This window comes from Lichenostomus cassidix, chromosome 3 (assembly GCF_008360975.1).
Source record: "Lichenostomus cassidix isolate B80296 chromosome 3, HeHo_3.0, whole genome shotgun sequence".
NCBI lineage: Eukaryota > Metazoa > Chordata > Aves > Passeriformes > Meliphagidae > Lichenostomus > Lichenostomus cassidix.
In genome coordinates, this window is record NC_139483.1 from 4,887,832 (window position 1) to 4,914,469 (window position 26,638).

General features: G+C 40.6%; 1 protein-coding gene across 1 annotated transcript in view; it reads left to right on the forward strand.

Moving 5' to 3' along the window:
• Positions 1-25,033, forward strand: part of ACYP2 (acylphosphatase 2) — a 32,997-nt gene extending 7,964 nt beyond the window's left edge. The window contains exon 4 of the mRNA XM_085054142.1: positions 24,257-25,033. Within this exon, the coding sequence (XP_084910268.1) occupies positions 24,257-24,371 (115 nt within the window). The 3' untranslated portion in view covers positions 24,372-25,033. The remainder of the gene's footprint in view (positions 1-24,256) is intronic.
• Positions 25,034-26,638: the final 1,605 nt, after the last annotated feature.

The following is a 26,638-nucleotide window of genomic DNA, read 5'->3' on the forward strand; positions in this document are numbered from 1 at the left end:
AGTGTATGCAATGTCTTGGAAAAATCAGGATATGATGTTGGGCAAAATGCTTCACTTTTCTCCTGTCTCTGGTGGATGTTGCATTAATGCTCCCAAGTCCTTTAGCAGTGTTAGTAACCAAGGCTGAGTTTGCTATGGAATTCCAGACTTTCATTGGCTTCACTGATGTGTATCTGTGGGAACACTCAATTCCAACATCCCTGCTGCACAGTAAGAAGCAGGAAGGATTGCAAGGTTGTATTGGATTGTACTGTAAACACAGGCAAGTTGAGCTGTTGTTTGAACACTCAAATTAGGCATTTTATTGCATAATTAGGAGTAAAGTGCCTTTTATCCACACTGGGAAGTCAAACTTTTTTTAACTCTAAATTAATCTTAACTAAACCACAGTAACTGTTCTGTGAAAGATTGGTTGAGCTTTGTGGGAGACTGATTTCAAAACAGAAATTCCAATGTAATGCATGATTTCTATGGGGAGCTTTTTGTTCATTTGAGCATTTATGCATTCTTTATTATTTGGACCACATGTAATGCTTTTGATATTTCTGAAGTGAAGGTGTTCTGTTATTGCTGATGCAGTTGGATGTGGTGCAGTTCAATGCCATTAATTTGGCTTTTTGTGCTGAATAAAGTGTTTTACATGTCCCTAGTGCTCAACCACAACACTCAGATGTTAATGAGTAAAATTCAGCTTAAACTAGGATTTTTAAATAGCTCCTGTTACTTAGGTTATCAGGGCGAGTAACTGTGCACACAGTCAAAAATAGATCTTTGGCAACAAATTGATAATTATCAATAAAAACATGTACTTAATGTAGATTTCCTTGAAACATATTTGTGATATTCCAAACAAATTCTGAAAATAAAAACCAGCTCATGACTTTACAAGAACAACTTCAAAACTGCAATTTTTTTGCTTTCCTTCTGGTGTGCTGGTATTTCAAAATTACTGAGCAGTGATCAAGCCTGTCATGACCATTTTTCTGTCTTAGGAGGGATGAAGGGTGTTATTCTGGGTCTGGACTTTAGTGTTTGTAATCCCCAGGAGAAAGCAACATGAAACTAATATTAAAGTTGCATAGTGTTAGGATGAGAAGACCTCTATGAGGATGCTGCTGCTGTCCCCAAAAGGGGTGTCACAGCTAGGCAGACATTCAGGTGAAGCTGCTCCTGGTGGAAATCAGGAGAGAATGTTTTCCAGGTGTTTTGCACATATAGTACAGCAGGAGCTCTCCCACAGGAATTTTAAGGTGTATCCCAAATGGACAGCATTTGGCAGACTTAACCAGGAGCCCTGTGCTGATGGGTGGATTTAGTTGTTAATTTACTGGTATAATTATGCACAAATCTAGAATCTTGCTGCTACTGATCTTATCAACGTTGTGGTGGTGAAAAGCATCTTCTCTGGGATTTCAGCACTTCCTTAGCCAGGTGAATCTTGGACTGGAAGCAAAATCTGTATTCCTTATTCCATGCTGCACAAGTAGCCATAAAGGAGAGGGAGCTACTTCCACCTTTTATGGGGAAGGAGCTCTGAAGCCTATCGATGTTGCTGAGTTACCTGTTTGTTTTATTCCTTAAATTACTGTAGTGCTGATTTGGTTCATTGGCAAGTTGTGTCCAGTTTAAAGTATGTTTCACATTTGTGCACTGGAGATACACCATTTGCCAGCAGTAGAAAAATCAAAATTACTTCTGATGCTATTCTTCTCTCAGGCACTATTGGAGCATTGCAGCGGTAGAAAAAAGAAGTCTCTCTGGATAACTTAATTATATAACTCAATTTTACCTTGTTCTTTCTTCCCAGCTCCTCCCTCCTCTCCCTAGTCTGACTCTCCAGGGAAATACGATGTTTCTTTGCTTAATTTGGTGTCCTGAGATGTTTCCCTTGATCTATGCTGGATGTCACCAGCTATCCTGTGTAGTTAATATTACTTGTGGTATCTTTAAGAGGCCTCTCTGAAGGGGGATCCTGAAGCCTCTCTAGAGAGAATCACTTGGAGAAGTCCCTGGGTTTGGTGTGCCAGCCTTTTGCTCTCCAGCTGATTCACTACAGACACTCTGTGACTGGATTAGAAGCTTTCTTTTCAGAGCTGGTTTTCTTGGAGATGTTTTTTCTGTAGCTAGGGTGAAACAGCTGGCTGAGCTCATCTATCATGAATGCTCTGCTTGTGTACCTTCAATGCTTTCCACTGGTGTTCACATTTGTGCTCTGTTTTTGTGATGCTCTGGGCTCTTCCTGCTGCTAAAGGAACAAAGGAAATCAGTCTAGAAAGTGTTCAGAACTTCATGGGAGGAAAAAAATGCTGAGTTTTTAACTTAGGGGGGAAGAATAAGCGGGTATTAAATTTAATGCCCAGTTTAAAACTGGGCAGCTGATATTCAGTTTGGGCAAAGTTTCCTTGAGCTCCCAATGAACATTCTGGTGGGAGAGCATCCTGTGCAAGGAGTTTTCCTTCCCTTTTTGACTCTCTAGGGCTTTAAAATTTTAATATATGCTAGAAAAATAATCTGGAGCAAAATCCCAATCTATTCCAGTTTGCAAATATCCCAGAAGTTGTTTAATGAGGTTTCATTCATTATAATTCTGGATCTGAGCAGGTGTCATTATGGGAGTTCACCTGAAATCCTGTTGCACTCTACAAATGCTGATCCTGAGCCTCTGGCCCACCTCACTGTATAAAAAAAACCCTTCCTTAAAATTAGATTTTAAGATCAGTGCTAGAAACTTTTCAGGCAGCAGAGCTCTACCCCACTGTTGGTCTGGGTAGGCTTAAAATAATCTTTAATTTTAGATGGCTGATGTCTTGCAGGGGAGACTTTCAAGAGTTTAGGAAAAGGAAGAGGTTTGGCTGGGTATTCTAGGAGGGGTGGAGAAAAGCAGCTGCCTGCTGCCAGTCTGAGATCTCCCTGACCTGCCCTGCTTTTCCAGGCTGTGGATCCAGGGGCTGGAGCCTGGAAACTGAGGTCTTCCTTGATAGTCAGGGAGCTGCAGGGCTCTACTTTTGTTGGAAAGAAGATTCCAATAGATTGCAAGTTTAGTTCCCTTTGGAGATGAATCTGTTTAACCTCTAGTGAATTGCACAGTTTTCCAGGGAATAACACCTGTAAACTATCCATGGTTGGGAGTACATGCAGAGATGGATTTCTGCTGCTGCTGCAGATTTCTATTGCCTGTGCTGCTCCCTGCTTGGCTGGAAAACTTGAGCAGTGTCACTCCACTACAGTGATGGGAAAACACCTTTGCTGTTTATCACAAACATCACTCCTCGTGTTTACCTGTGTTTTAAAAAGCCTTGGCTGGGATGTGATCAAGAACTAATGGATGTCTGTGTTTTCCAGATTTTGTCTTGTCTGGCTCACACAACACACGAGCAGTTTGGTGTCAAGTTCAGCTGTCAGGACCTGCTGTTACCCAGCCGGGGGGGTTTGATGCTCTTATTGCAATCTGTGATGTCCTAAATCTGCAGCAATGTGGTGCAGCTTCAAAAACCAGGATTCATATTTGCTTTTTGCTGTTTTAATGGAGCTGAAATTGAGAGCCGTGAAGGAACTACATGAATTTGGAATGAGGGCTTTGGTAAAATGTGGTAAACACTTGTTTTTTAAATTCCTCCCACGAATGTGAATTAAAATTGATAATTTTGTTAAGTAGTTACACATGGATTATTCCCATGCTGCACATGGAGGAACTGGGGCACAGAGCAGAATCAGTGCAGTCTCTTATGGCAAATTTGTGATGGAGCTGAGAGGGAGAGTGGGAGTGTTGATACCCAGTCCTATGCTAATCCTTGGAACAGAGTTTCTCCCTGTAAATTGTGGGAGCTCTGTGCATTGGTTAACTAATGTCAGTGAAGCACTGCTCAGAATGTCAGGGTGTATTATGCTCTTATCTGGTTTCCAGTAATGGCTTTTGGACTGCTTCAAGCTCTGCAGCTGCATTATTGTATCAGCTGATTCCTCTGGCCCAGCTGGAGCTGTTGTCTTCTGCCAGGTCCAGAAGAAATCCATCTTTCTAATCTCAAAAGGTTCAAGAGTACAAAGAAAAAAAAAGCAGATAGGCTGGAGTTGGTCAGGACCTCATTCTGCTTTATCAATATGAAATTCCTACTACCAAAAAACAGATAGTAAAATTAAGGAATAGAGCCAGAGAATGAGAATGTGCTATAGGTTTCCATTTTTAAATTAGTACTGAGAGGAGCTGATTGGCTTAACTGCTCAGGAATTCTGGTGCTGACTCTGGATTCGAGTTGTTCCCTGTTCCCTTCACCACTCTACTCTTTGCTCTTCTGCTCCTGTAGTTTAAAAGAAAACTGTTCAACTTTGCTTGTTAGTAGCTATAAAATACAAACATGCCCTTTGTAGTTCTCACACACCAGAAGTGAAGCAATTGTTATGTATGCCAGCTGGCTTTTTTTTTGTTAAATGCTAGCATTAATAATAATTAATTGGATAATTACATAGGAATTTTCTTTCTGGCTCATGTCCATATGGATAGTATGGGCAGAAAATGTAGTGTGGAGTGGAACATATGAGCAATTAATCGTTTCAGTGAGTGCTTGTAAACAAGGTCAGCTCAGCAGGCATGGAGGAAATATCTTCTGAAATGTGATGCTGTCTTCATTATTCTTTTAGAAGGTCTTGGGGTAGGACTAGAACAGCAGCAGGATTGCTCTGCCACGCTCTGAGCACTTCTCTGAGGGCCTGTAGACCCAGAGATGAACATTTAAAAAAAAACCCTCAGACCTGCAGTGTTTTATTAGAACTGTATTATTCTCATCTGTGAAAGCTGCTCTTTTGCCTGAGTTTAGTCACAGTTATTCATGCTAACAAAAACCTATTCAACTTGGTGTCTAATTTACTATTTTAGCTAATATCAAATGGGATGTTTCTGGCTGGGAATAACAGGAATGTGTGGAAGGCTGACAATCTCAGTATGTACGGAGTCACATGTTCTGAGAAATGCTGAATATTTTGCTTGGTGTTGCTTAACAGAATTAAAAATCTTGTTTTGTGGTTCTGCCTGCTGGTGACACAGGAATTGCCAAGTCTGGAGCACATGGGGCTCAGGCTGAGTTAAAGTGTCCCTCTGCCATGTGGGATTGATGTGGGAGGAGATGCTGGAGCTCTGGGATGGTGCTGGGACCTGTGCTAAAAATCCTTCATGCTGGAGACCTGCCCAGTGCCTTTGCCCTAAGGAAACAACTTTGTGTTATTAGCTCTCCTCTTCCTAATTATCCTCCCAAATGGAGATAAAAAATGAACTTAATGGCTTTAGCTGGAGTCCTGCATGGAAATTTGTCTTCTCCTGAGGGGACCAAATCACTGGGAACGTGACTCCTATAGAAAGGCCTAAAAGCAGTCTGTATTACCATGGGGTTTGAAAATAGAACTTCCTGAAATGCTCTAAGTGTTTTTCCAGCTGATGTGGCTTTCCAGAGGGATGACCTTCACCTTGAGCTGGAAGGCTGAGTGCAGAGCCCAGGTGCCTCCAGTGGGATTGTGCCTATGCATATCTCCCTGACTTGTTATGGGCAACACTTCCCTTGATCCTCTGGCCTGTTTAAATCACAGTGTGTGCTTTGAGACATGGAGGACTGGACAGAAATAGAATATTCTTTGTTCTGGGCCAGGTGATCTGTGCTGCCTATCCCAGTGTTTCCAGTGAATAGCAGGGATGGATGTGTCAAAGCACTGAAGGCAGGGACTGTGCAGCCCCTTGGGTTATGTGGGGCAGTGTCCAGGGCAGCCAAGTGTTTGTTTGCAGGGTGCTTTTCCTGGCAGGCAGCTGCTTGTTGTGGCTGTTGTTCGAGAAAACCTCAAAGGACAAAGTGAGAAAGGACAGAGTTTGTAGTCCTTTCAAAAATGTGTTGATGCCAATGAAGTTATACCTGGCATGTAGCAAGTGTTAATTTTAAACAGCTCTATTTAGGTAGGAGTAAGTTCTCTGATCTACACCTCTCAAAATACAGTCCAGAATGGGTGTGATGAGCTGGTGACAAGATTGGGCAAATCCTCTGGTGGAAGTTGGTGGAGAAGGGGACACAGAGGTGCCATTGGCTGCCTGAGGGTGGAACACAGTCTATTTCCAGGGAGTGTTGATGCCACTTGTTTGGAGCTCTGTGGCTGGTAACCCTGATCTCAACCTGCCTCCCTGCTCTTAGAGTGGATCAGCGGGGGAACATGCCAGTGGCTTTTGGAATTCATCTCGAGGTCACATCTAAATACAGGAGAACAAAAGGGAAGGGCTGTGCTGCATTTCCCCCCTGATCTAGGCAAGAGCAGAGTATCCTCTGCATGGTTTTTAGACACTGATCCTGGGATTTGCTGAAGAGAAAGGAACAAGGTGAAGTACTCTAAATGATGGCATAAAAGAAAATATTAGTTCTGGTTCTGTAACCAGCTCAAAAAGCAGAGCATAAGATGGGCAGGAGAACCAGGTACTTCTATTTTTGTCTGTGATTCTGTCCCTCTGCAAGACGGGGAAGAGCAGCTGTGTTGAGGCCAGCAGACACTGAAATCCATGGGCACTTTTGTGTCCTGGCTGCATTCCAGCTTGACAGGAAGCAAGGTCCTCTGGTGGCAATTTAAATTGAAGTTTGGGTTCTTTTGTACCACTAAAGTGTGGCAGAGTGACTGAATGGCAAAAAAGTTCTGCCTTGATGACATTTAAGCTGTCTAGTGATAAATAAAAAATAAAGAAAACCTCATGAAGGGGTTTTTCAAAGCATATGAGTCTTCATGAGAAAGATTTTATTTTTTTTTTTAGATGAGAAAGGTTAAAAATTAAATTCCTGTGGGAGGAAGTTTTATGACGTAAGAAATTATGCTAAGAGGCTGTTGTTCTAGCAAATAACTTCTGGTGTGTTTTAGTTGCTGAATAAAAAAAAAGTCTAGAAAGGGAGGTTAGTTTTAGTTAATTATAGAGAACAGGGTTTTTTAATCTGTTTTCAGGCACACTGATAATATTTAATTCACTCGTGACTCAGTGATAGCATCTTGATTGATTGCATTGCTAATTAAACACTTTTGTGACAATACTTGATGTTTTTTCTCAAGGCCCCAGTTCTTGCTCTATAGGAATTGAAGTTCTGCTTTAAATAAAGGTTTGTAGCCTTCCATACTGCACTGCTGAAATAATGCCAAAACCCAAAGGCAAACAAACATCTTAATTTTGGTTTATTATCTCAGATTTCAGCTGGTCTCATGATTTTTTGGCACTTGATTAATAAATCTGAATATGAGGGATTATTACTAATCCTTAGTGAAAAGGAGATAGTAAGAGCATTATGAATAATTTCCAGGTATTTCTTATTCTGTTCAGGTTCACTGCACACTTTGCTGCTCTGGGGTCTAGTTTTCCTAATTAAAAAAATGGTAAAAATAAAGGAAACAATTATGTTCAAGTGGGGCTGTGATACATTTAAGTCTTATCTTTTTTTTTTATCTGACCCAGTGTGATACTGACAACAAATGAGAAAAACCAGATCCTGAATCAGTGATGGATAATTTCCTGCAGTCTGTCTTTGAACTGTGGAGGTTTCGTATCTTAGCAGGTAGGGATGTAAAATGTGATTCAGACACTCAAGGAAAACAAAAGAAGCATTTTGTTCCAAAGCCATGTAACTTTCCCTCATTTTCAGCAGGTTTCTGCAGTCATTTCTTGGGGGCATAATGGAGCTGTATTGGGCATTTCTCCAGTTAATTTCATGTTGTTTGGTTTCAAGCCCAAAACAAAAAATGGACAACATTTGGATTTTTTTCCTTGGGTTCTGCCTGTTTGCAGTTTCTGAAATTCCTTATCTTGAGGAGCAAAACTGGAGGTATTTGAGATTGGCAAGGTCTTGGGGATTGAGCAAATTCTCCTTAGCTTTCCCTTCAGAGCTCTGTAGGGTTTAAGTGGTGCCAAGGAACCATTTTCCGGCTGACTTGGCGTGTACAGTGCCGTTACTGTCAGGAAAGTTTGGTTCAGAGTGGAGCTCACTCCTGTGTCCTTGCAAAAATGGCCCTGGGAGCAGCCCTTGTTTCATTTTTCCAGCTGTATTTGCCATTTCCAGAGCTTATCCCAAAGTCATGGCTCACCTCTGACTCATTGTGCTGAGGTTCCCTGGAGTCCTAAGTTTTCCTGAGCCAAAACAACCCTTGGGTTGTATCTACAGCAGCAGAAACTGTCAGTTGTGTAATGATTAACACATTGGGTAAATGGCAAGCTGAGGATTTCTATTTACTTTAAAAAAAATTAATTTTGTCAATTAACCATCACTTGGGACAATAGGGTATCAGGACACTACAAATCATTGGGTTTGAGACAGAGAGATGTCCTAATATTGTTATGGAAAATGAGTTGTGAATGAGTTAGGAGTTGTTTGGATGCTCTTCTGTCAGCTTTTAAGATTCTGTGTTTTAGATACTGTTTTTTGTGAAATTATTATAGGCAAGAAAGTGAAAATAGGGCTGAAACTGCCAGGAAAATGTGATGAGGTCCAAAATATCTGCCAATGCCACGAACACTGGAAAGAGTAAAAAGATGACAAACTTTTGAGATACCTTTGAAATGTATTCCTTTGAAAGGAATGAAAACATCTTTGCCCAGAGATATTTAATAAGCTAAAATCTAGGATAATGATGCTGGAGCAAGGGGTCAGTCAGTCTTCAGTGGAATGACTATGAAAAGCTTTTCATTTGTCTTTTCTACAATATATAAACTTTCTTTCCTGGCTCTGTTCATTGTGTTAAAGAACACAGTTGAGTAGAGACTGTTTACACGTCTCCTCATGAGTCTTGGCCTGCAGCACAGTGATGGGGGTATCCAAGATCTCTTTCAGTCATAGATCCTAAAATTAAACCATGCAAGCACTCTGGCTTTGTCTTTAACTCTTCTACTTCACTTTATCCAGAGCTGGGAAAAGCTTCTTGACCAGCTGGCCTGTGTTCCTCTTCCTTGTTCTTCCTGCCATGCTTTATTTCTGATTTTTCTCATTTGATGTTCTGATTTGCTGCTGGCATCTCATTTCATCTCTACTGGAAGCTGCCCTTCCTCAGTCACTGGTACAATGTTTTTGGCTCTGTGTAGCTATTTTTAAAAAAATTAATACTTTAAGGTGCTCGTATTTGGAGGGTTTGATTCTCTTGTCATTTAATAAAAATTATTTTAAATTAATCCTTGTTGATATGGCTTTGTAGTTCAGTGTTTTTACACTAGATGTCAATCTACTTGCATATGTGGAAGTTACTATTTTGTGCCTTCTAGATATTTCTCTCAGCAACTCCCCTACTAAAATGCTGCTTTCCATCTGCTCTGCAGGGGAATCAATGCCAAGAGAAAAGGGATGAGTTGAGATATTGATTTTTCTCTTGGTAGCTGATGTTGAACAGGACTTTTTGCAAATAAGAGCAGTTTTGGGGTTGTCAAGTGTGATTAAAATCACTTATTTCAGTAAAGCTGATTGACTGCTTTAGTGGAAAATGAAATTTCAGCCAACATAGAGAAACTTGTTCTAGTGCTTATTTCTTAATCTTTCCCTCTTTTCAAACACCATCCTTGCAGGGTTTGATTGAAATGAGATCTGTAAGTTTATAAAAGCATTTCCCACCATGCCATGGCAGAGCCAGTGCTCCAAGGAGCTGTTTAGGAGTAAATGGAACTAATTCCTGCCAGGAATGCAGAATTCAGTGAGTTACATGGAAGTTTCTTGTCACAGAACAACTAATAATTGTTATTAACTGTATAACTCCTTTCCTCATTGAATTAACTTCTTCCCTTGAGTTACAACTCCAGTCTTGTGACCACTTGTGCCTCTTCTCAGATGCCCCAGAGTGCAAAAGATTGTTTTTTTTCAAGCCGTGTTTAAAACATGTTTTAATTTGTATTTGTGGAAGATGAACCAAGAAGATGTCTTGTATTATGCTCTAATCCTATGTTTTTCTTTTTTTTTTAGTTTTTGGAGTGTATATCACTACCTTATTAATACAATTTCCCAGGATTTTCTGTAATAAATTTAAGAGATTTAAAAACTCCAAACATTGAAGAACCAAGGTGGCTGGAACTTTTAGTCATTTGGAGAACTATATTGTTTAGAAATCAGTATAAAAAGGGAAAGAATGTATTCAACATGGCAGTAAAACAGAAGAGCCAGACAGAGCATCCTGGCTTGTGAAAAGTTTCCTTTATTCCAGGTGGGAAGAAATTATCAAAGAACTTTAAATATGCAGATGCTGAAAGAATTTGTGCTTCTTCATTATGAAGTTAATTGCTGATGAAGAGTGAGACAGGCTTGAATTTCTTTAACTCAATCAACTTTAACTTGTTAATTATTGGCAGTTTTTTTGTTCTAAAATATTAGAAGGCTTTTTGGCGCACAGTTCCACTTGGTAGCTCAAAATGCTCTAGAACTTCTGGAAAATGAAAAATTTGGGATTTTTGAAGGACTTACTGAAGTCCTGGGTTTTTGACTGGAGGTTCCTACAAGGTGTATGGGAGAAGGTGACCTTCATAGTTATGCCTCGTTTATTTTGTGTTATTTCACAGGGCTGAGCATCAGTTCAAGAGACATAAATTTGTGTTAAACAGCTCCTAAAAGTGGTGGATGTATATAAAGTAATAATTAATGAAGAATAATTTGCTTTACAAAAAATCCTTTTGATGAGCTGGGATCATTTGTATTCTCTAGCCAGCAACAGTTTCATTGTCTGAAAGAATTTTGCCATAAGGGAAGTGTTTTGCATTCCTTAGCAAACACAATTTCTCCCAGGATTCACTGAAGTGCCCTGAAGAACTGTAAGTAAGAAGTAATTGCTTGGGACCTGGAATTTTCTTTGAAACTGGGTTTACTTTAAAAACATATCAGGAAAGAGTGCAGTTTGAAAGTTGCATAGTAACATCACGGAACAGATTTAGGTCTTCTTTATCACATTTTACATAAAAATCCCCAGCTTTTGAGCTCTGTTGCTTTGGAGCAGCCTACAAAGTGATTTTTATAGAAACACAGGAGTGGAAAGTGTACACAGTTCTTCGATTCTCTTCAGTGTTTATGTGGATCAAAAGCAGGGCTTGGTCCTCATCACCTGTCACTTGGTGTCCCCTTGCACACTGGAGATGTTCTGTCTCTGCCTTCCTTGGACTCCACAGCAACCATGGAACCTCCTGAGGAGCTTTGGGGTGGTGCCCTCATTCTCCATAGATTTTTTAAAATTTTTTTTTTAGTTTCTTTCCCCTGTCAACCTACTGGAAATTAGCTGTGCAGAGAAGGACCTGGGGGTCCTGGTGGGCACCAAGGTGTCCCTGACCAGCAGTGCCCTGGGGGCCAGGAAGGCTGATGGGATCCTGGGATGCATTGGAAGAGCACTCCCAGCAAGTCAGGGGGGTGATCCTGGCCAGGCACATCTGCAGTGCTGTGTCCAGCTCTGGGCTCCTCAGGACAGGAGGAACATGAAGCTCCTGGAGCAGAGCCAGCAGAGGCTGTGGAGATGATTTAGGGCCTGGAGCATCTTGGTGCCCAGGGAAGGCTGAGGGAGCTGGGGCTGCTCAGCCTCCAGAGGAGCCCCAGCTGAGAGAGGCCCTCAGCCCTGGGTGTCCCTGTGTGCAGGGAGGCTCTGAGCAGGGCCTGGGCTCTGCTCCAGGGGACCCAGCAATGGCACCAGAGAAATTAGCAGGGACTGAGCCCAGGGATCAGTCACACTGGAGGCAGAACTTCTTGGAACAGATTGCCCAGAGAGGGTGTGGAGTCTCCCTCGCTGGAGATACTGCAGAACCAGCTGGGCACAATCCTGAACCTGGTCCTCTGGGATGGTGGGACTGAGCCACTGTGGTTCCTTCCCACTTGAGCCATCCTGGGATTCTGATTCTGCCAATGTTGATGCACACTGTGGCTGTTTTGAGCATAAAACCAGAGGATATGGAGCTCAAGTGTCGGAGAGTGCTGCTGCTTTGCCTCTGAGTGTGCAGATCTAAGCACACTGATGATGTTGATACTTTGTTCATGCTCTGTCTTTGCCCATCTAATGCTACTTAAAACAATTCCTTGGGTTTCATCTGTCCTTTCTTTTGGGGAGTAGTTCCTAAGCCAACATTGTGCCAGCCAGCAGCAGAGTGCTGGGAACACACAGCTTGCATTCAAGGTGTGCAATGACCTGTGGATATGGCTGGGGAGCTTTGATTTGTAAGGGTAGTAAAGAGAGAAAAATTGGAGACACAAAAAGATTTATCCACATATAACTGAATGGGAAAGCTACTCCTTATTCTGAATTAAGTGCTCCCTGCACCCCCTTAGTGTCTCTGCTTGGACCTGGTGTTCAGCCAGGTTTCCATCAGTTGTGTGGCTGCTCTGTTTAAACATGGCAGCTTTGAGCTGCTTATGGTTCATGTTAAAGCTGCAGCTGCAGAACCATTTTTGTCCCTTGTGCTCATGGTAAATGTAATTGTGTTAAAATTATACATGCAGATAAAGGCTTGAATTGTTTATGCATAGTTTTCTGTTCTGGTTATTTGTTCTCCTTAGGGTTCTCCCTGTTTGTTTTCTAATTAATCTTGTAAGGGTTGTAAATGTGTTTAGGTGGAATAAAGAGGTTTTATTTTCTGCCCTGTTGCTTCAGGGTTCAGTCAGTTGGTCTTTGCTGATCACACCAGTGGTGCATCCATTGTATATCTGGATGTATATATTGTGTGATTTTCCTAATAAAATCAGTTAGAAAGGTAGGAGATTTGTCATCCCTTTACCTGTTCTTGGGAGCCATTCAGCATTTCACATCTGTCAGTGCTGTGAGTTTTGGGAAGAACCTGCTCCACCAATTCAGAGTGATTGTTCTCCATCTTCAGGCACAGAGAGAGGAATCAAAGTTTCATTTAACTGTCACCTATGACTTGGTTAGCTGGGCAGGTTTTTCTGTCTGTGTTTTTATCCTTTTGCTGCTGCTGCAGGAGCAAGGTAAAGCAGGAGATATTAATATTTAATGAGGTATTCTGGATCTCAACCATAATCATGTTGCTTTTTGTCTGGAGGTGTTGCTCCTTGAAGTTCCTGCTGGATTTCGTTGTCTGAGAAGCTCAGCCCAGATTTCATAAACTCAGACTTAATCCTTGAGTTAGTTATATTACCAGCTGTTTGGGTGTATTTGTAAGGGGTCAGACCCTTGGCTTAAAAATATTTATAAATCCATGTCCTAAATAGAAAACTGTTGTACTGGTTAGGTTTCCTAAATGGTCACTGAACTGATGCTTACCATATACCTTGAAGGTGAAGGAAGAAGGGTCCCTTAAGAAACAGATCCAACAATATTTATGAATTTTGGGGCTTTGTCTTCCATTATTGGGAAAGGTAAGTTATTAAAAATGTCCAACCGTTAAAAATGGGGTGGAAATAATTATTTAAAGCTGAAATTTGGAGTTTTATCTATTTGAGGGGGTTAAAAGGTAAGGAAATATTTTTTATATATACTGTATCAATATATGGATAAATAAGCAAAATTACATAGAGGAGTGAATGTTGTTTCTATCATGAAGTCAAAGGAGAATGAAGGAAGAGGATTCACACTGCAGTAGTAAAAGAGCTATCAGTATTTGAATTCTGAACTCGTTTCCATTGTTTCAGCAAACAAATAAATATGTAGGCAAGGCTGCAACATCCTGTGCTAAGTTAAAAGCCAAAACAGATGTTTTAATTAAATAAAAATCCTTTTTGCTGCTTTATGTTATGAGGGAAAGTTGCTCTCTGGTAGAGATACTTTTTTTTATTTTTTAACTTGCAGACACTTTCCTAAAAACTCTGGTGCTGTTTGTCCTGTAGTAAAGGAGCAGGAGAGCCAAGTTCCATGTGGGAATTCTGAACTTGTAATGCAGTGTTCTGGCTCTGTAGTCCATCCTCAGAATTTCATGCAAGGGCAGGGAAGTGCTTGATGTAATTTGAATTATTTCTTTAATATCTTTTCAAGTCCTGTGGCCATATGCTCTTTACTGCAAAGAAAACTGAGGCAACAGCTGTGTACTGGGTTGGTTATGGCATTCTGTGTGTTTAGTGCTTGGAATTAGCACTACAGGTGTTCACTGGCTAATGAATTCCTAGAAGTCCTAGCTGACTGGGTTTTGACATCTGTTGACTTCCCAGTGCCAGGATTTCCAATCTCCTGGAGGAGTTTGGTTTGCCTAAATAATTGAGTGTGTCTGTCCAAGAGGAAATTGGTATCCAAGAGTTTGAGGGATGGCTTGTTTTAAAGATGCATGTTGTTGGAACTGGAAGTCTATATGGGGTTGAGAATATATTCTATGTGGAGTTGTCATAGTAAAGGTTAGCTTTTTATATATGTTTTACTCTAGGTATAAATGCAGCTTTGCCCTCAGTAGGATCTATTTACACAGTAGCAGCAGTTGTGCTACTTCAGATGTCTTTGCACGTGTGTTTGCTAATGAAAATTCCTCCAGAATAAGCAACTGCTCATTTCTCCAAACACATGAGAAGGATTGAGCATGATGTAAGGAATGGCACTGACTTTGCACTTGTGTCTTAGTGCTGTGCTCAATGAAATGGCAATTATTCTTGCTTGTTGAGGATATAAAGGATGGAATGATGTTGCTGTGCCTTTGGAAAGACTTCCTCTGATTCCTCCTTTTACTGGTACCCAGTCTGAGAGCCTGGAATGTGACTCACAAAGGTGATGTGCTCTGAGCTCCTTCCTCATCTCTGTTACATCTGTTTGGTGGTAAAATCTGTCACATCATCATAAATATTCTTAAAACTCGGTCCTTATCTTGGGGTGGGAATTCCTGGAGGCTTTTAGTGCCTTTATCTGGAGGCAGATCTGAGGTCTAGCCACTCTTTTCATCCCACACATGCTCTGTCCTGAATTTCAATGCAGCTGCTCTAAAGTTCATGTTTAACTGATATGATTTATGTAGTGTTTGGAGTGTTTTTTCTGGACAGCCAGGCAGCTTGTTTTTATAAGAAGCATGAAGACATGAACTGTTCTGACATGAATTTTGTGAAATTATTATTTCAGAGCAGCTTCCCCCATCATACATTGCTAATGTTTGGAAGTTTGCATAATTCCTCCTATAAATTATAACTTTTGTTCTTTTGCTTCTAAGGTCTTGGTGTTGCCAAAAACTGAAAACTTTTTATTCTCTGTGCACTTAGAAAATCTCACATAAACCATGAGCTGAAAGTGCCTGAGTTTGCCTTTCAAGAGGTTTTATTCTAGGGACGCTTCCATTTCTTCAGTGTGAGAGTTTTAGCTCCCTGCCTTCGGCAGTTTTTGTCACTGGAAGCACCAAGGAACTCAAGGTTTATTTTAAAATGAGTTGAGGGTTTTTTAAAAAATACTTGTACATAAATTTCAGTAAAATGAGCCACTAGTGAAATTTGTGGTTTTCCAGGATTTTTTTGTAATTCTCAATTCACATCCCAACCCTTGTAGCTCCTGCAGCAGCCAGTCTTCATGAGAAAACCATCAGGAACAGGTTTGTCCAGGCAGAAGGAAACTTCAAACAAGGGGGAAGGGAAAGAAAGAAAATGGCATAAATTACTGAAAACAAATGAGATGTTTGATATTTCTTGACAGCCCCTGAAGCTTGAAGGAAAAATGGAAAAACCTAGGAGGATGGAGTTAAGGAATATTTATGTTTTGCCAATAATTCTGTTCTTACCAAGCATCTCACAAAATATCAAAACCTGCTGTATATTAAGGAATTATGAGGCATAAACAACAAAATTAAAAATTTGTGCAGGACAAGGTACTTATAGTTAACAAGACCTATTTGGGAATACTTAAATAGTATGAAACAATTATCTTCCAAAGATGGTTCCTCTTGATTTTGATATTTCTTTCTTACAAGTGTAGTTGACTGTGTTTAAGCTTTGAAAAAACAGGCATCAGGTCTATCTCCCTGTCCCAAATAAGTGTTTCTGTTGACTTTAGTAAAAATAAGATGCTACCTTTAGTAGAATTCTGCTTTCATTCTGATTTTTTTAGAAGTCTGAAACACTCACTGCCAAAACCATGTACAGTTAAAGGGCAGATTTGGAGAGAGCAGGAAGATGTCCAAACCCATGGGAAGTTTAGGTGGAAAGATCAAGCCAATTACTCCCAATAACAATAAAAAAGTCAGTCTGGTTTGCTTTCTGTGAGTGGTAATTTCAAGTAGGAAGTACCAGAACTGCCTTGAGAAGGTGATAGTTTGGGATTTCCAGTCTGGGTTCATTTTATAGGAAAAATGATTCAAATAAATCTATTTCTTGATTCATTCAATTTATCACTGTCACAAATAAACAGGAGAATGTTTTTAGGTAAACACTCTGAAAATGAGGTTTAATGAAAACATGATGTAGTACAACACTGAGCAGCAAGAACATTTATCAGATCTCATTTCAGTAAGTATTAAAAGCCTTGTTAAACAATTTTTTTACACAAAGAAACATTGAACTGGGATACTTCTTCATGCTCTGATGGCTTCCTTGAATAGCTGGGAGCTTTAAGTGTGTTTGTTTTTCCTCAGTGAGTATATCCATAGTGACAGTCTATGGACCCCAGGATGGGCTTTGCCCTTGGCATGCTGTGGTGAAAAAGTCTCTTTTCTATCAATTTTTTTTTTAATTTTAAGAGAAAGTATAAAGCCCAACAGTTTAGAGATGTTGCAATGTAGATTTGTAGGAAATCAAATAGTCTTGGTTGACTTATATTTGGTTCTCTTATTTGATATCTCAGCTGATCTATGCCTCATCCCTCCTGTTGGAGTGGTTTGGGATCAGGGCTTGGAGGGCTTTATGAGGTATTTAATACCTCCCTGCAAAGAGTGAAAGGATAACTTCATGGAACTTAGAAAGGGAAAGGAAAACTGAAATTGAAATTGGATCTATCAGAAGTGGTATTTTGGATATGTGTGAAGTCATAAGAAAAACATCATAAAGAAGCAATATGTTGAAGAATGAAAATTATTTTCTTGCTGTAAGTGGAATACAATTGCTTGGGCTGGGATGGTGTGGAAAGGGGTGGTTGCTCCCATAATGTCCCTGAGGGACAGCCTGGCACTTCCCATCCTGGAGCCCCTCCTGCCTCAGGCTGTTGTGTCTGGAGCTTTACCTTGAGGCAGAGCAGACAGGGTCTTGGGGAGGTATATGATGGAAACAATAAATAATACATATCCTAGCCCTTGCTAACAAAGGGGCTCTGCTTTCCCAGGAATATTGCATGTGCATGCTGTGTGTGACAGGTGCAGTGTTCCCTGCCTTGCAAACACACCCTGCTGGATGCACCTCCATGCTCTGCTGTGCTGGAAATCACAAGGAGCTCTTGTCAAGTAAAGAACAGAATCCCTGCAACATCCTTATGTTAATCTTTTGCTTCCTCCTTATTTGAGCTATAACTGTAACACCAAAAAAAAATAGAGCATTATGAAAATAAGTCTTGATAAAGCTCAAATTTTCTCAGCTTATAAACTTTAAGCAGACTATTAGCTAGTGGAATCCACTTGGTGTTTTCCTGGGCACTTGTGCTCTCTAATATTACATATTTAAAACATTTTTCTTGTTGCTCTTATATTCTGAAATGTCTGTGTTATATCACAGTTGTGTTTAAAAAAAGCAGTTGGAGATTGGAGGTTAAAAGGAGGGGTGTAACTGCTTCCTTGGAAAGTGTGCAATTTAATTTAACAAATTAGATCACATAGTGTAAAATCAGGGGAAAAAATAGAGCTGAGCTGGCTGAATGCTTGACAAAAAAAATTTCAAAACTCTTTAGTAAGCTAAGGATAAAAAGAAACCCGAAGTTCTTAGTTGTAAGCCAACCTTGTTAGCTTGTGAAATATTCCAGCAGAGGCATTCTAGGAAAAGGGAAACTTATGTACAATCACTGCAACACTGGAAATGTTAAATATTGGCCCTCAGACTTGCTCAGAGCTCTACAACAGGATGCTTTAAAAGTGGTGATGCTTCCCTTTAAGATCTTTACAACTGGAAATGGCAGCTTCTCAGTGAGCCTTCTAACTTTTCACCCCAGTCTTGTAACTAACCAAACAGATTTGTAAAGTAAGGGAGGCTTTTGAGGAAAATAGCAGAATCCCAGTGGTACTTGAAGGAATTCATTCTGGTTTGGCTTGGCATTATTTTTAGATTCTGCATAATAAATTATTCTTCAGTGTAAGTGTCTCCTCTGAGGAGATGCAGTGAGTGTGGAACTGTGGGTGTTGTTCCTCATGGCTTTTGTGTCCAGCTGAGCCTTGGGACTGGAGAACAGGGAAGTGTTGTCTTTCAAATTCCTGACTGTGTTGGTCAGCTGGACTCGTGGCTCTTGGACTTCTGCCAAGCTGTGTAAGGACATGGATTTGAAGTAAAGCTGAATTGGTCAAGTGTGATGATTCATTATGGCTCTGAAATGGCCACGGCAAGGGTTTAATTAACATTTTGAGTAGATGATCAGAGGCTGAAGTCCTTTCCTCCTTGTTCAATCTTAGGTGGGTGATTGGCGCTGAGCTTTAGAAGGAGCTTTTCTTTTGTTAGTACCCCAACAGCAACAGTTCCTTCTCATTTAAGCTTCCTGTGGCCTCAGATTTAATAAATGTGGAACCTTGAGTGGCATTCTGTGCAGTGAGTGGGGTTAGCCAAAATTCCCAGTCAGCCTGGGGAGCCAACTGTCCCTGTAGGGGCAGACAGATTCCAGGGAGAAAATACAATGGGCCTTTTGGCTGCTGCTGGCTTCCTGAGATGTTTACTGCTCTGGGAGACAGGACACAAGCTTAACTGGAAATTCCCTTTGTCTCCTACTTTTCTGTAGGTCAGTGTGGACATAAAAGCTTTGTTTGAGTTACTGGAATGACTGAATTTGGGTTTACTTTTCACTCACTTCTTTACTTTGGAACAAATGACCACAGTGTTGCTGAGATTTTTCTGATAAGATCTCTGAAAGAAGCCAAAAGAGACTTGCCTAACATGGCCTAAACAAAGAGGTATGCTGATAAGTTTTAATAAAAATATACTTACGATCTCATGTTGAAATGATTAAATCCTCCTTGAAGGTTACCAAGATGATTAACAGGAAGATGTACAACAGATCTTGGCATTGTATACAACAAAAACAAAACAACTCCAGGCTTGATTTCTCTCGTTGTGAGATAATTCCTCTTCTTTAAAGTAATAGGTGAGGACATTTGACATAGATCAGATACCAGTGTCAGTAAATTTGAGATACATAGAGCCAAATTCTCTGCTAATGCAAACTAGCCATGATCACTTTTACATTAAAAAAGCTTTGCCAATACCATACAGAATGTGATGATTAACACATAAATCACTTTTCTCAAGTCTATAAATAGAAGTGCACCACCAAAGTGTATATCTGAGGCTTACTCAGTGCTGTGTCCCACACTATCTGTAATATCTCAGATTCTGTTAATCTGCCCTTGCTGTTGACATCCTTTCCAATATACCTCGAGGAAAAGCTCATCACAGATTCCCAAGGGAAATGCTGGCCCTGAGTACAGCAGGGAAGGAAGAAATATAAACAAATTAACAACATTCATCTGACAGCTGTGTTTAAAAACAGAGTCAAACAGCAGTTTTGATTAACTACCCTTCTCCCCTTCCTAAAACACTTCCAGACCTTGTGTTAAATACCCGATGGGCCGAGGCATTCCTGCTGTTGGGATGTACAGAGCAGCCAGGCTCCCACACACCTCCAGGCTGCAGCTCTATTCTGGGCCACCATGCCCACGCCTCAGCAGGTTGTTTCATTTCCAGCCCACCCACTGGTTGGTCTGTATCCTTCAATCCTGCTGCTTTTGCTTCCTTGCTTTAATCCTCTGGAGTAACCCCTCATTTGGCTTGAGTGTGGTGGGCCCTGATGGGCCATCCTAATAAAGGGGTTAAAATTCCCCCTCCCTTGCACTTTGCCTTGTTCTTAAATTGTAGCATTTCCAACGCACTTTTTTGCTAGGGTTCTTAGTCTTCCTGTTACTCCTGCACAACAAGAAAACCTATAAATTTCTTTGCAGCTTCCTGTTTTCCTGGCAGTAGGAGCAGAGGTGTAGGGACAATGGGAATGGCTCTGCAGTAAGCTGAGGAGGGAAAGGGGGGAGCTGTCTTTCTACAGGCTACTAGAGGAATTTTGGGTTGATAAAAGCAAAGGGTTTTGAGCAAATGTTCCTGGCCCTAAAGATTACAGAGCAAAGCTTGAAAACCATAGCTAAGGTTCTTCCCAAAAGCTCAGAAGCCAGACAGCCATGAGGGAGAACTCCACATTTCTTCTGCAAATGTGGAAATACCAGGATTTATGAAAATTGGACAGTGCTGTTGCAGAAGGAAACAATATTTTGGCAGGAACTTATAAATATTTGCAAGCCTGGTCTATATGCTGTCACAGATGTAAATATAATCTTTTAAAAGCAACATTTTCTGCAGGATTTTGTCCTAAACAAAGGGAAATAAAGTGTAAACAAGCCAATGCTGTTATTTTCTCTCCCTCTAAATAAAAGCACAGGTTTCTTCTGTTTCACTTAAGTGACACTGTGCTTGAGGTGAAGAGAGAGGAATGTATTCCTAACCTGTGCCTCATTCCTCATGTATTAATGGTGGAGGGCATTTCCAGGTCCTCTCCCAGCACTGTGGACTGTAAATTTCTCCAATATCAGGATAAAAGTTTGGCTTTTTGCATACAAAAAATGAACTACTGCAGGAGTAATTTTCATATTGCAAAGAAATATTTCAGAGAATAATGCCAAGCAAGCTGTTTATTTTAGAGAGATCTGTTTTATAGCATAGATTGGAGTTAAAAAATAAATATTATTCAGGAGATCAGAAAGTTACTCTGTTTTAATATTCTAAGCACTGTGGGGTTTAGGGCTGTGCCACTGTTATTAATTATTAGTATCACAGCACTTAATGCCATGGTTTAGTTGACAAGATGGTGTTGGGTCAGGATTGGACTTGATCTGGGAGATCTCTTCCAACTGTGGATTCTGTGATTGTCCTGTGTTACAGGGATGAAATTCCTTAAATAACATTTCCAGGGAGCTCACCATGTTTGAGCTGGTCAGGCACCATTCTGCCAAGTTAACAGGTAGGAGTGTTTTCCTGCTTGGAATACTGTGCACAGCCAGGCTGTTTCCTCAAGGATCTAAACTGGGATGGTGCAGAGCCAGCTCTTTGGATGTTGTTTTCCAAGAACGCATGGAATGGAAGGGCTCTGTTGCCTGGGTGACAAGGCAGCGTCTCTTAGCAAGGTTTGTTTTAGTTAATGAAATCAGAGAAGGGAAAGAGTGACAGATCCAATTGTTTTAAGCTCCAAGGAGTATCCCCCATGCACATGGGGATAGGGAGGCTGTGTGGTTCAATTGCAAAGCTGTTCCAGAACAGGGAGGTTGTGTAACTCCATGGTTATCCACAACTCAGACAGTGGGATCAGAGCGTGGCCAAGAGTGACTTCATGGATATGCAGTGCTTGAGTTGGAGGGGAACTCTTTACAAGGGAATGGAGTGAAAGGACAAGGGGGAATGGCTTCAAATGGCCAGAGGGGGTGGGGTTATATAGAATATTGAGATGGAATTGTTCCCTATGAGGGAGGTCAGGCCCTGGCACAGGTTGCCCAGAGAACCTGTGGCTGCCCCTGGATCCCTGCAAGTGTCCAAGGTCAGGTTGGATGGGGCTTGGAGCAATCTGGGATAGTGGAAGGTGTCCCTGCCCCTGGCAGAGGGTGGGACTGGATGAGCTTTAAGGTCCCTCCTGACCCAAACTATTCTATTAAATAAAACGTGATTGGAGATTAGCTCTTGTTCTGAACTCGTTGGAGCAGTCACTCTAGGAATAAATCCTTTAAAACAAGAGTGAACTGTGTGGTGTCCTCTCAGAAATGTCCTCGTTTGCTTCAGACGAGCTGAGGGGGAGGAAGTCTTTGCACTCTTGAGGAGATGTGGGAAGGAGCAGTGAATTTTAACATGGATGCTGTAAACGACAAGCTCAAACTCCAAATGCAAGTAATTGTAGCTCATCTCTGCACACAGGAAGAGACCTGAGGTGAATGGGAATTGAGAAGGCTGAGTAAAGCAAGAAGAGCATACAGAACCTTTTCTTACTGTTGATCTGGAGGCTCATAAGTCAAAACCATTTTTAAAAATACCCGTTAGTGATGAGATTGAAGATGACATTTAGCTTCTAGGAAATAGTGATTTCCTGCTTTCTTAGCTTGTAAAAATTGTGCTTCCTCATAGTGCTGGTGACTGGGCTGCCCCTTGAGCAGAGCAAGGGAGAGGGGTGAGGAAAGCCCCTTCAATGCAGGGCTGAGCCCCAAAGTCATGAAATTCCCAGGTATTTCCTCATCCCCTCCCTCCTGCATTAAATAAGGCATAAAACACACACATCCTGTAAAGAGTTTCCATGGAGCTGAGTTGCTCTAGTTGGATTTTCATCATTTGTGCTTTATCCTTATTCATGGGAGAGTATGTGGAGCTGAGAATGGAGCATTTGCTATGGTCAGAGCTTGTAGTTATTTCTTCACCCTCCAGAACCTGGGAGCTGGAAGCACCCATGGATGGGGTTTTTTTGTGAAGGCTGGACAAGGAATATATTAATTTTGGTTTTTTCCAGGATAAGCTCACCTTCAAAATGAGAAGAAAAAAGGAAATAGTGAACAAACGATCACATTACTTAAAAAGCATTTTCTATTATTTTTAGGAGATTAATTCAGTATTTCAAATACATGTTCTTTCTTCTCACTCAAAGACATCCAACTTCATTAGATACTTTCCTGGTAAATAGACAAGGACCTTTTTCAGATTTTTTTCAGAATGTGGAACAAAATGGACTGGTCTGTCCTTAGGCTTGTTTCCTTCTGTTGAAATATCCAGTCTGCCTTGAGGGCTCCAGCACAAAATAGGAAGTTGTGTTCTCCTGTTTCCCTCCTGAACTCCTATTCCTGTGTTATATTCTTGACTGGAAAGGCTTCAGCTAAAACAGACAGGAAGGGAGGTTATTCACAATGTGCAGCAAAGAGCAAGAGGTGTGAAGAAGTGTAAACATCTGACAGATATTTGAATTTATGCTAAAATAAAGCAAGTCACGCTTGGAACATGAGATATCTGGGTCTGGTTGCTGTTTTGTAGGAAGTTTTTTCCATATAGAGTCTCTAAGTGTTCAAATCACACTGAATGCAAGTTTGGAACTGTCTGTGCCAGTGATGAGACCAGTCTGTGAGGGACTAACAGGATTTATGTGGAAATTATTTGTCTCTGGTAACCAGTGAAGCCACTTAGGATTTTTGCAGTGTTTTCTGTTGTCAGGAATTGCTTTTTAAAAACATCTTACATGCAGGGTCTCTAGCAAGGTGTGTTTTGGTATGTCAGATGTGATATGCTGATTTACTGGATCAAGGTAAGTAATTTCTGTGTGTGATTCTTATTATAAAGACATCAAAATTGCGTTTTACTGCAAGAATATTGCAGTTTATAATGCTCAGGGTGATTCTGCAAAGGATCAGTTAGCATAGCTCTTAATAAGACAACTTCTGTTGTCTTCAAATGAGAATTTAAGTGAATAGTTTTTTTCTTTATAATACTAATCAGTTATGTATCTATACCAATTTATAAAGATTATCTGTGTGGGTATATATTTCCCCTTCAATATGGTACAATAAAATACTTTCTCTTCTACTTCTGAGAGTTTAGTACAACCAAAAATACTGACCAAGTATTTTCTGTAACTAAACCTCTCTGTAAGCACTCACCTGCTGCATTTCCAGTGTTTGGATATCCAATTGTCCAGTATAGCATTCAGTATTTATTATGATAAGTATTGCTTTGACATAATTGTTGTCTTTTTGCTGGTTTTGAACTCACTCCTTTCCTAGTTCCCATTCTTTTAGATGTCGGCAAGGGGCAAACTGCTGTTGTGATTCTGTTTTCCTGTCACTTTTCAGTTATCAATGGTTTGTAGGTCCTTGCTAAAAGCAAGGTATTGAATCTGCAAAGGTAATTATACCTATTGGAATGCTATTAATAGTGTTTAGAAGGGATCATTGCAGTAAATCTGCTTTAGCCTTTTTGTCAGCTGTGTTTTTATGTAATATTGTGTAATACCCCTGCAAACGCTGATACCTTTAAAGTTTGGTTTGCTTTTAAAGGAGAAAGGGAGGGAAAGCAGAAAAGGACAGATTTGAGGCAATTTCCTTATTGAAATATGCTTTTTTGTGGCTCTTAAAAAAGTAAAAGTGAGTGAAGGCATGACAGAGAATAACCCCCACTTATGCAGTTCCTTATCTGCTAACCCTCTCTTATTTGTCCTGCAGGAAATCCTGGCTGACCAAAGTCGGAAGCCCAAGTTCTCGCATCGATAAAACAAATTTTTCCAACGAGAAGGAGATTTCCAAGCTTGACTTCTCGGATTTCAACACTAGATACTAACAGGAGGGAACGTCACTAAGCACAAAACTCCGACATTTCTGCTGCATGATATTTTCTGTGCCTCCATCAAATGTCATAAGAGCATTAGGATGCTTTCTGTGCTAGGGATAAACATTAATGTTCCCTGTTCCCACCAAGTAAGAATTCCTGGGTTCTGTGTTAGACATCTTACACCATGAATGTCAACATTTAGTGTCTAAAATGCCAATATCTAATTTATTGCAGCTTTGAAAGACAGCTAAAAGCTTGGGAGCGCTGGTGGTTATTTGTGCACAATGAGACTTGTTACATACAACCAGATGGTACCTAATCTTTACACTGTGAGTCATATTTTAAATGCAAAATAATAATACATTTATGTTCTGCTGTTGGTAGTCTCACCAAAAATACACAACTACAGAACTGCAACTCTGAGAGTTCTATGTAACAAGTCTGTTATAGACCAGGCTCTTTGTGATAATTAATTAGGTTATAGTGGTAATTTAAAATAAATATATGTTGTTTCAAACTAGGATTATCTAACCAGCTCTGGTTTAAAATTATCTGTAATAATTCAGATAAATCTTGTTCCAAGGTGATGAAATGTGTGGTCTCTCACCCTGTTTTTTCCTTGTTTACCTGTAGCTTACATCCATTCTGACTATAAAAGATGTTTTAATCTCTTTGCTTTTTCGATATTCTTACTAAAATTGAAGATTTCAGTAATTTTCCTTATGGATGTGTGTGTGCTCCTGAGCTGTGTGGTGGAACCTGCACCCACATCCATCTTTTGAAGTCCATGGAAGTCCTGAGCCATGTGCTTGCAATAATAAATCCTGGATAAGTCTGATCCATTGTGGATCCAGTTCCCATATCCACAGGCACCTTGGAGTCAGTCAGGGCTGATCAGACCTATACCCTCACTCCTGCAGTGCTTGTGGGTTGGGATTAGAGCATTCCAGGAGACTTCATGAGGATGCTAAACCTGGTGTTCCCACTGTCCCCCTTCCTGGGATAGGTGGTGTCAATTTGGGCAGCTGTACCAAATCTGCAGTTCTTGGCTTGAATTTGAGGAAGGACATTTCCTAACTTAAGCGCTGCACCTCTCCATCAGTGCAAAGTGTGCTTAGAAAGGTATTTCTGCTCACTGCTAAATTGATTTTCTTTGGGCCTTTGCATTAAGCAGTAAAATTTCCTTTCTAGAATTTGCAGGAGCTACTCATGAATTGTTCTGTGATTATACACAAGCCCCATTGTTGCAGTCATGGGTCAATAGCTCTCGTTCATCTCCTGGTAAATGGCAGAGTTCAGCTGTAGCAGCAGCTCAGTAGCTGTTCCATCCTCCTGGAAAACTGTATCCTGCCCAACAGAAGTAGTTTACATTTTCCTTGGAGCTACCTGGCAGAAAATACCCCCTTGGTCAAATATTTTCTGGCCCAGTGCTCCACACCAAGGAGAGAGGAAGGCAGAAAACAAAGGGGACATTGTATAGGGAGGAAGAGCAGCCAAAAAAATTTCTGATGTGTTTCAAGGGTGGAGTTGGGTGCTCACAAGGACTTGGGAATTTTACCTCAACTGGCCTAGAAAGACAAGGCTTGAGGAAAGGGAAGTAGCCACTTAAAGTGCTCACTTTTTTGGGGGAGGAATAGAGAATAGAGAGCATTTTTCTGTGTTGGAAGACGTGTGGCTGTGTTCCTGCAGCTAATGGAGCCTGGACTGGTACTGTGGGCATTAATTTTCTCATTTTATTTAATTCTCAGATTCTAGTAAAGCATCCAGAGTCCAAAGCCATCCCATTTGTGGAAGTACAGTGTGTACAGAACAGCAGAGCAGTGTCTCTAGATTTAATGAGAACATCATTGGTTTTGAGGAGCCAAAGAATCCCAATGGTAAGACAGAAAAAAAGCAGGAACAGTTGGATAATTAAACATCACAACTGAGTTGAGACCTATTTCCTTTTCTACTCCATACTAATATCACTCAGTTTTGACTGTAGTGACCCCTTAATTTTATTTTTTCAAAATGCAATGCAGCAAGAATGAATGATGTGTAGGTCAGCTTTATTCTTGCTGTAAGTTGAAATAGTTTCCACTAAATAGTTTCTATTTAAATAGAAATAGTTTCTATCTGTAGTTTCTATTCTGTTCTCTAATAGTTTCTATCTAAAAAGGGTTGAAACTTGGAAGTAAATAGTGGAAACAGACTTTCACAAGTTATTTGTGAATTTTGGACAATGCTGAATTTCTTGAGGGGAAAATGTACCTGACTTGTGTTGTACTAGAATTTAG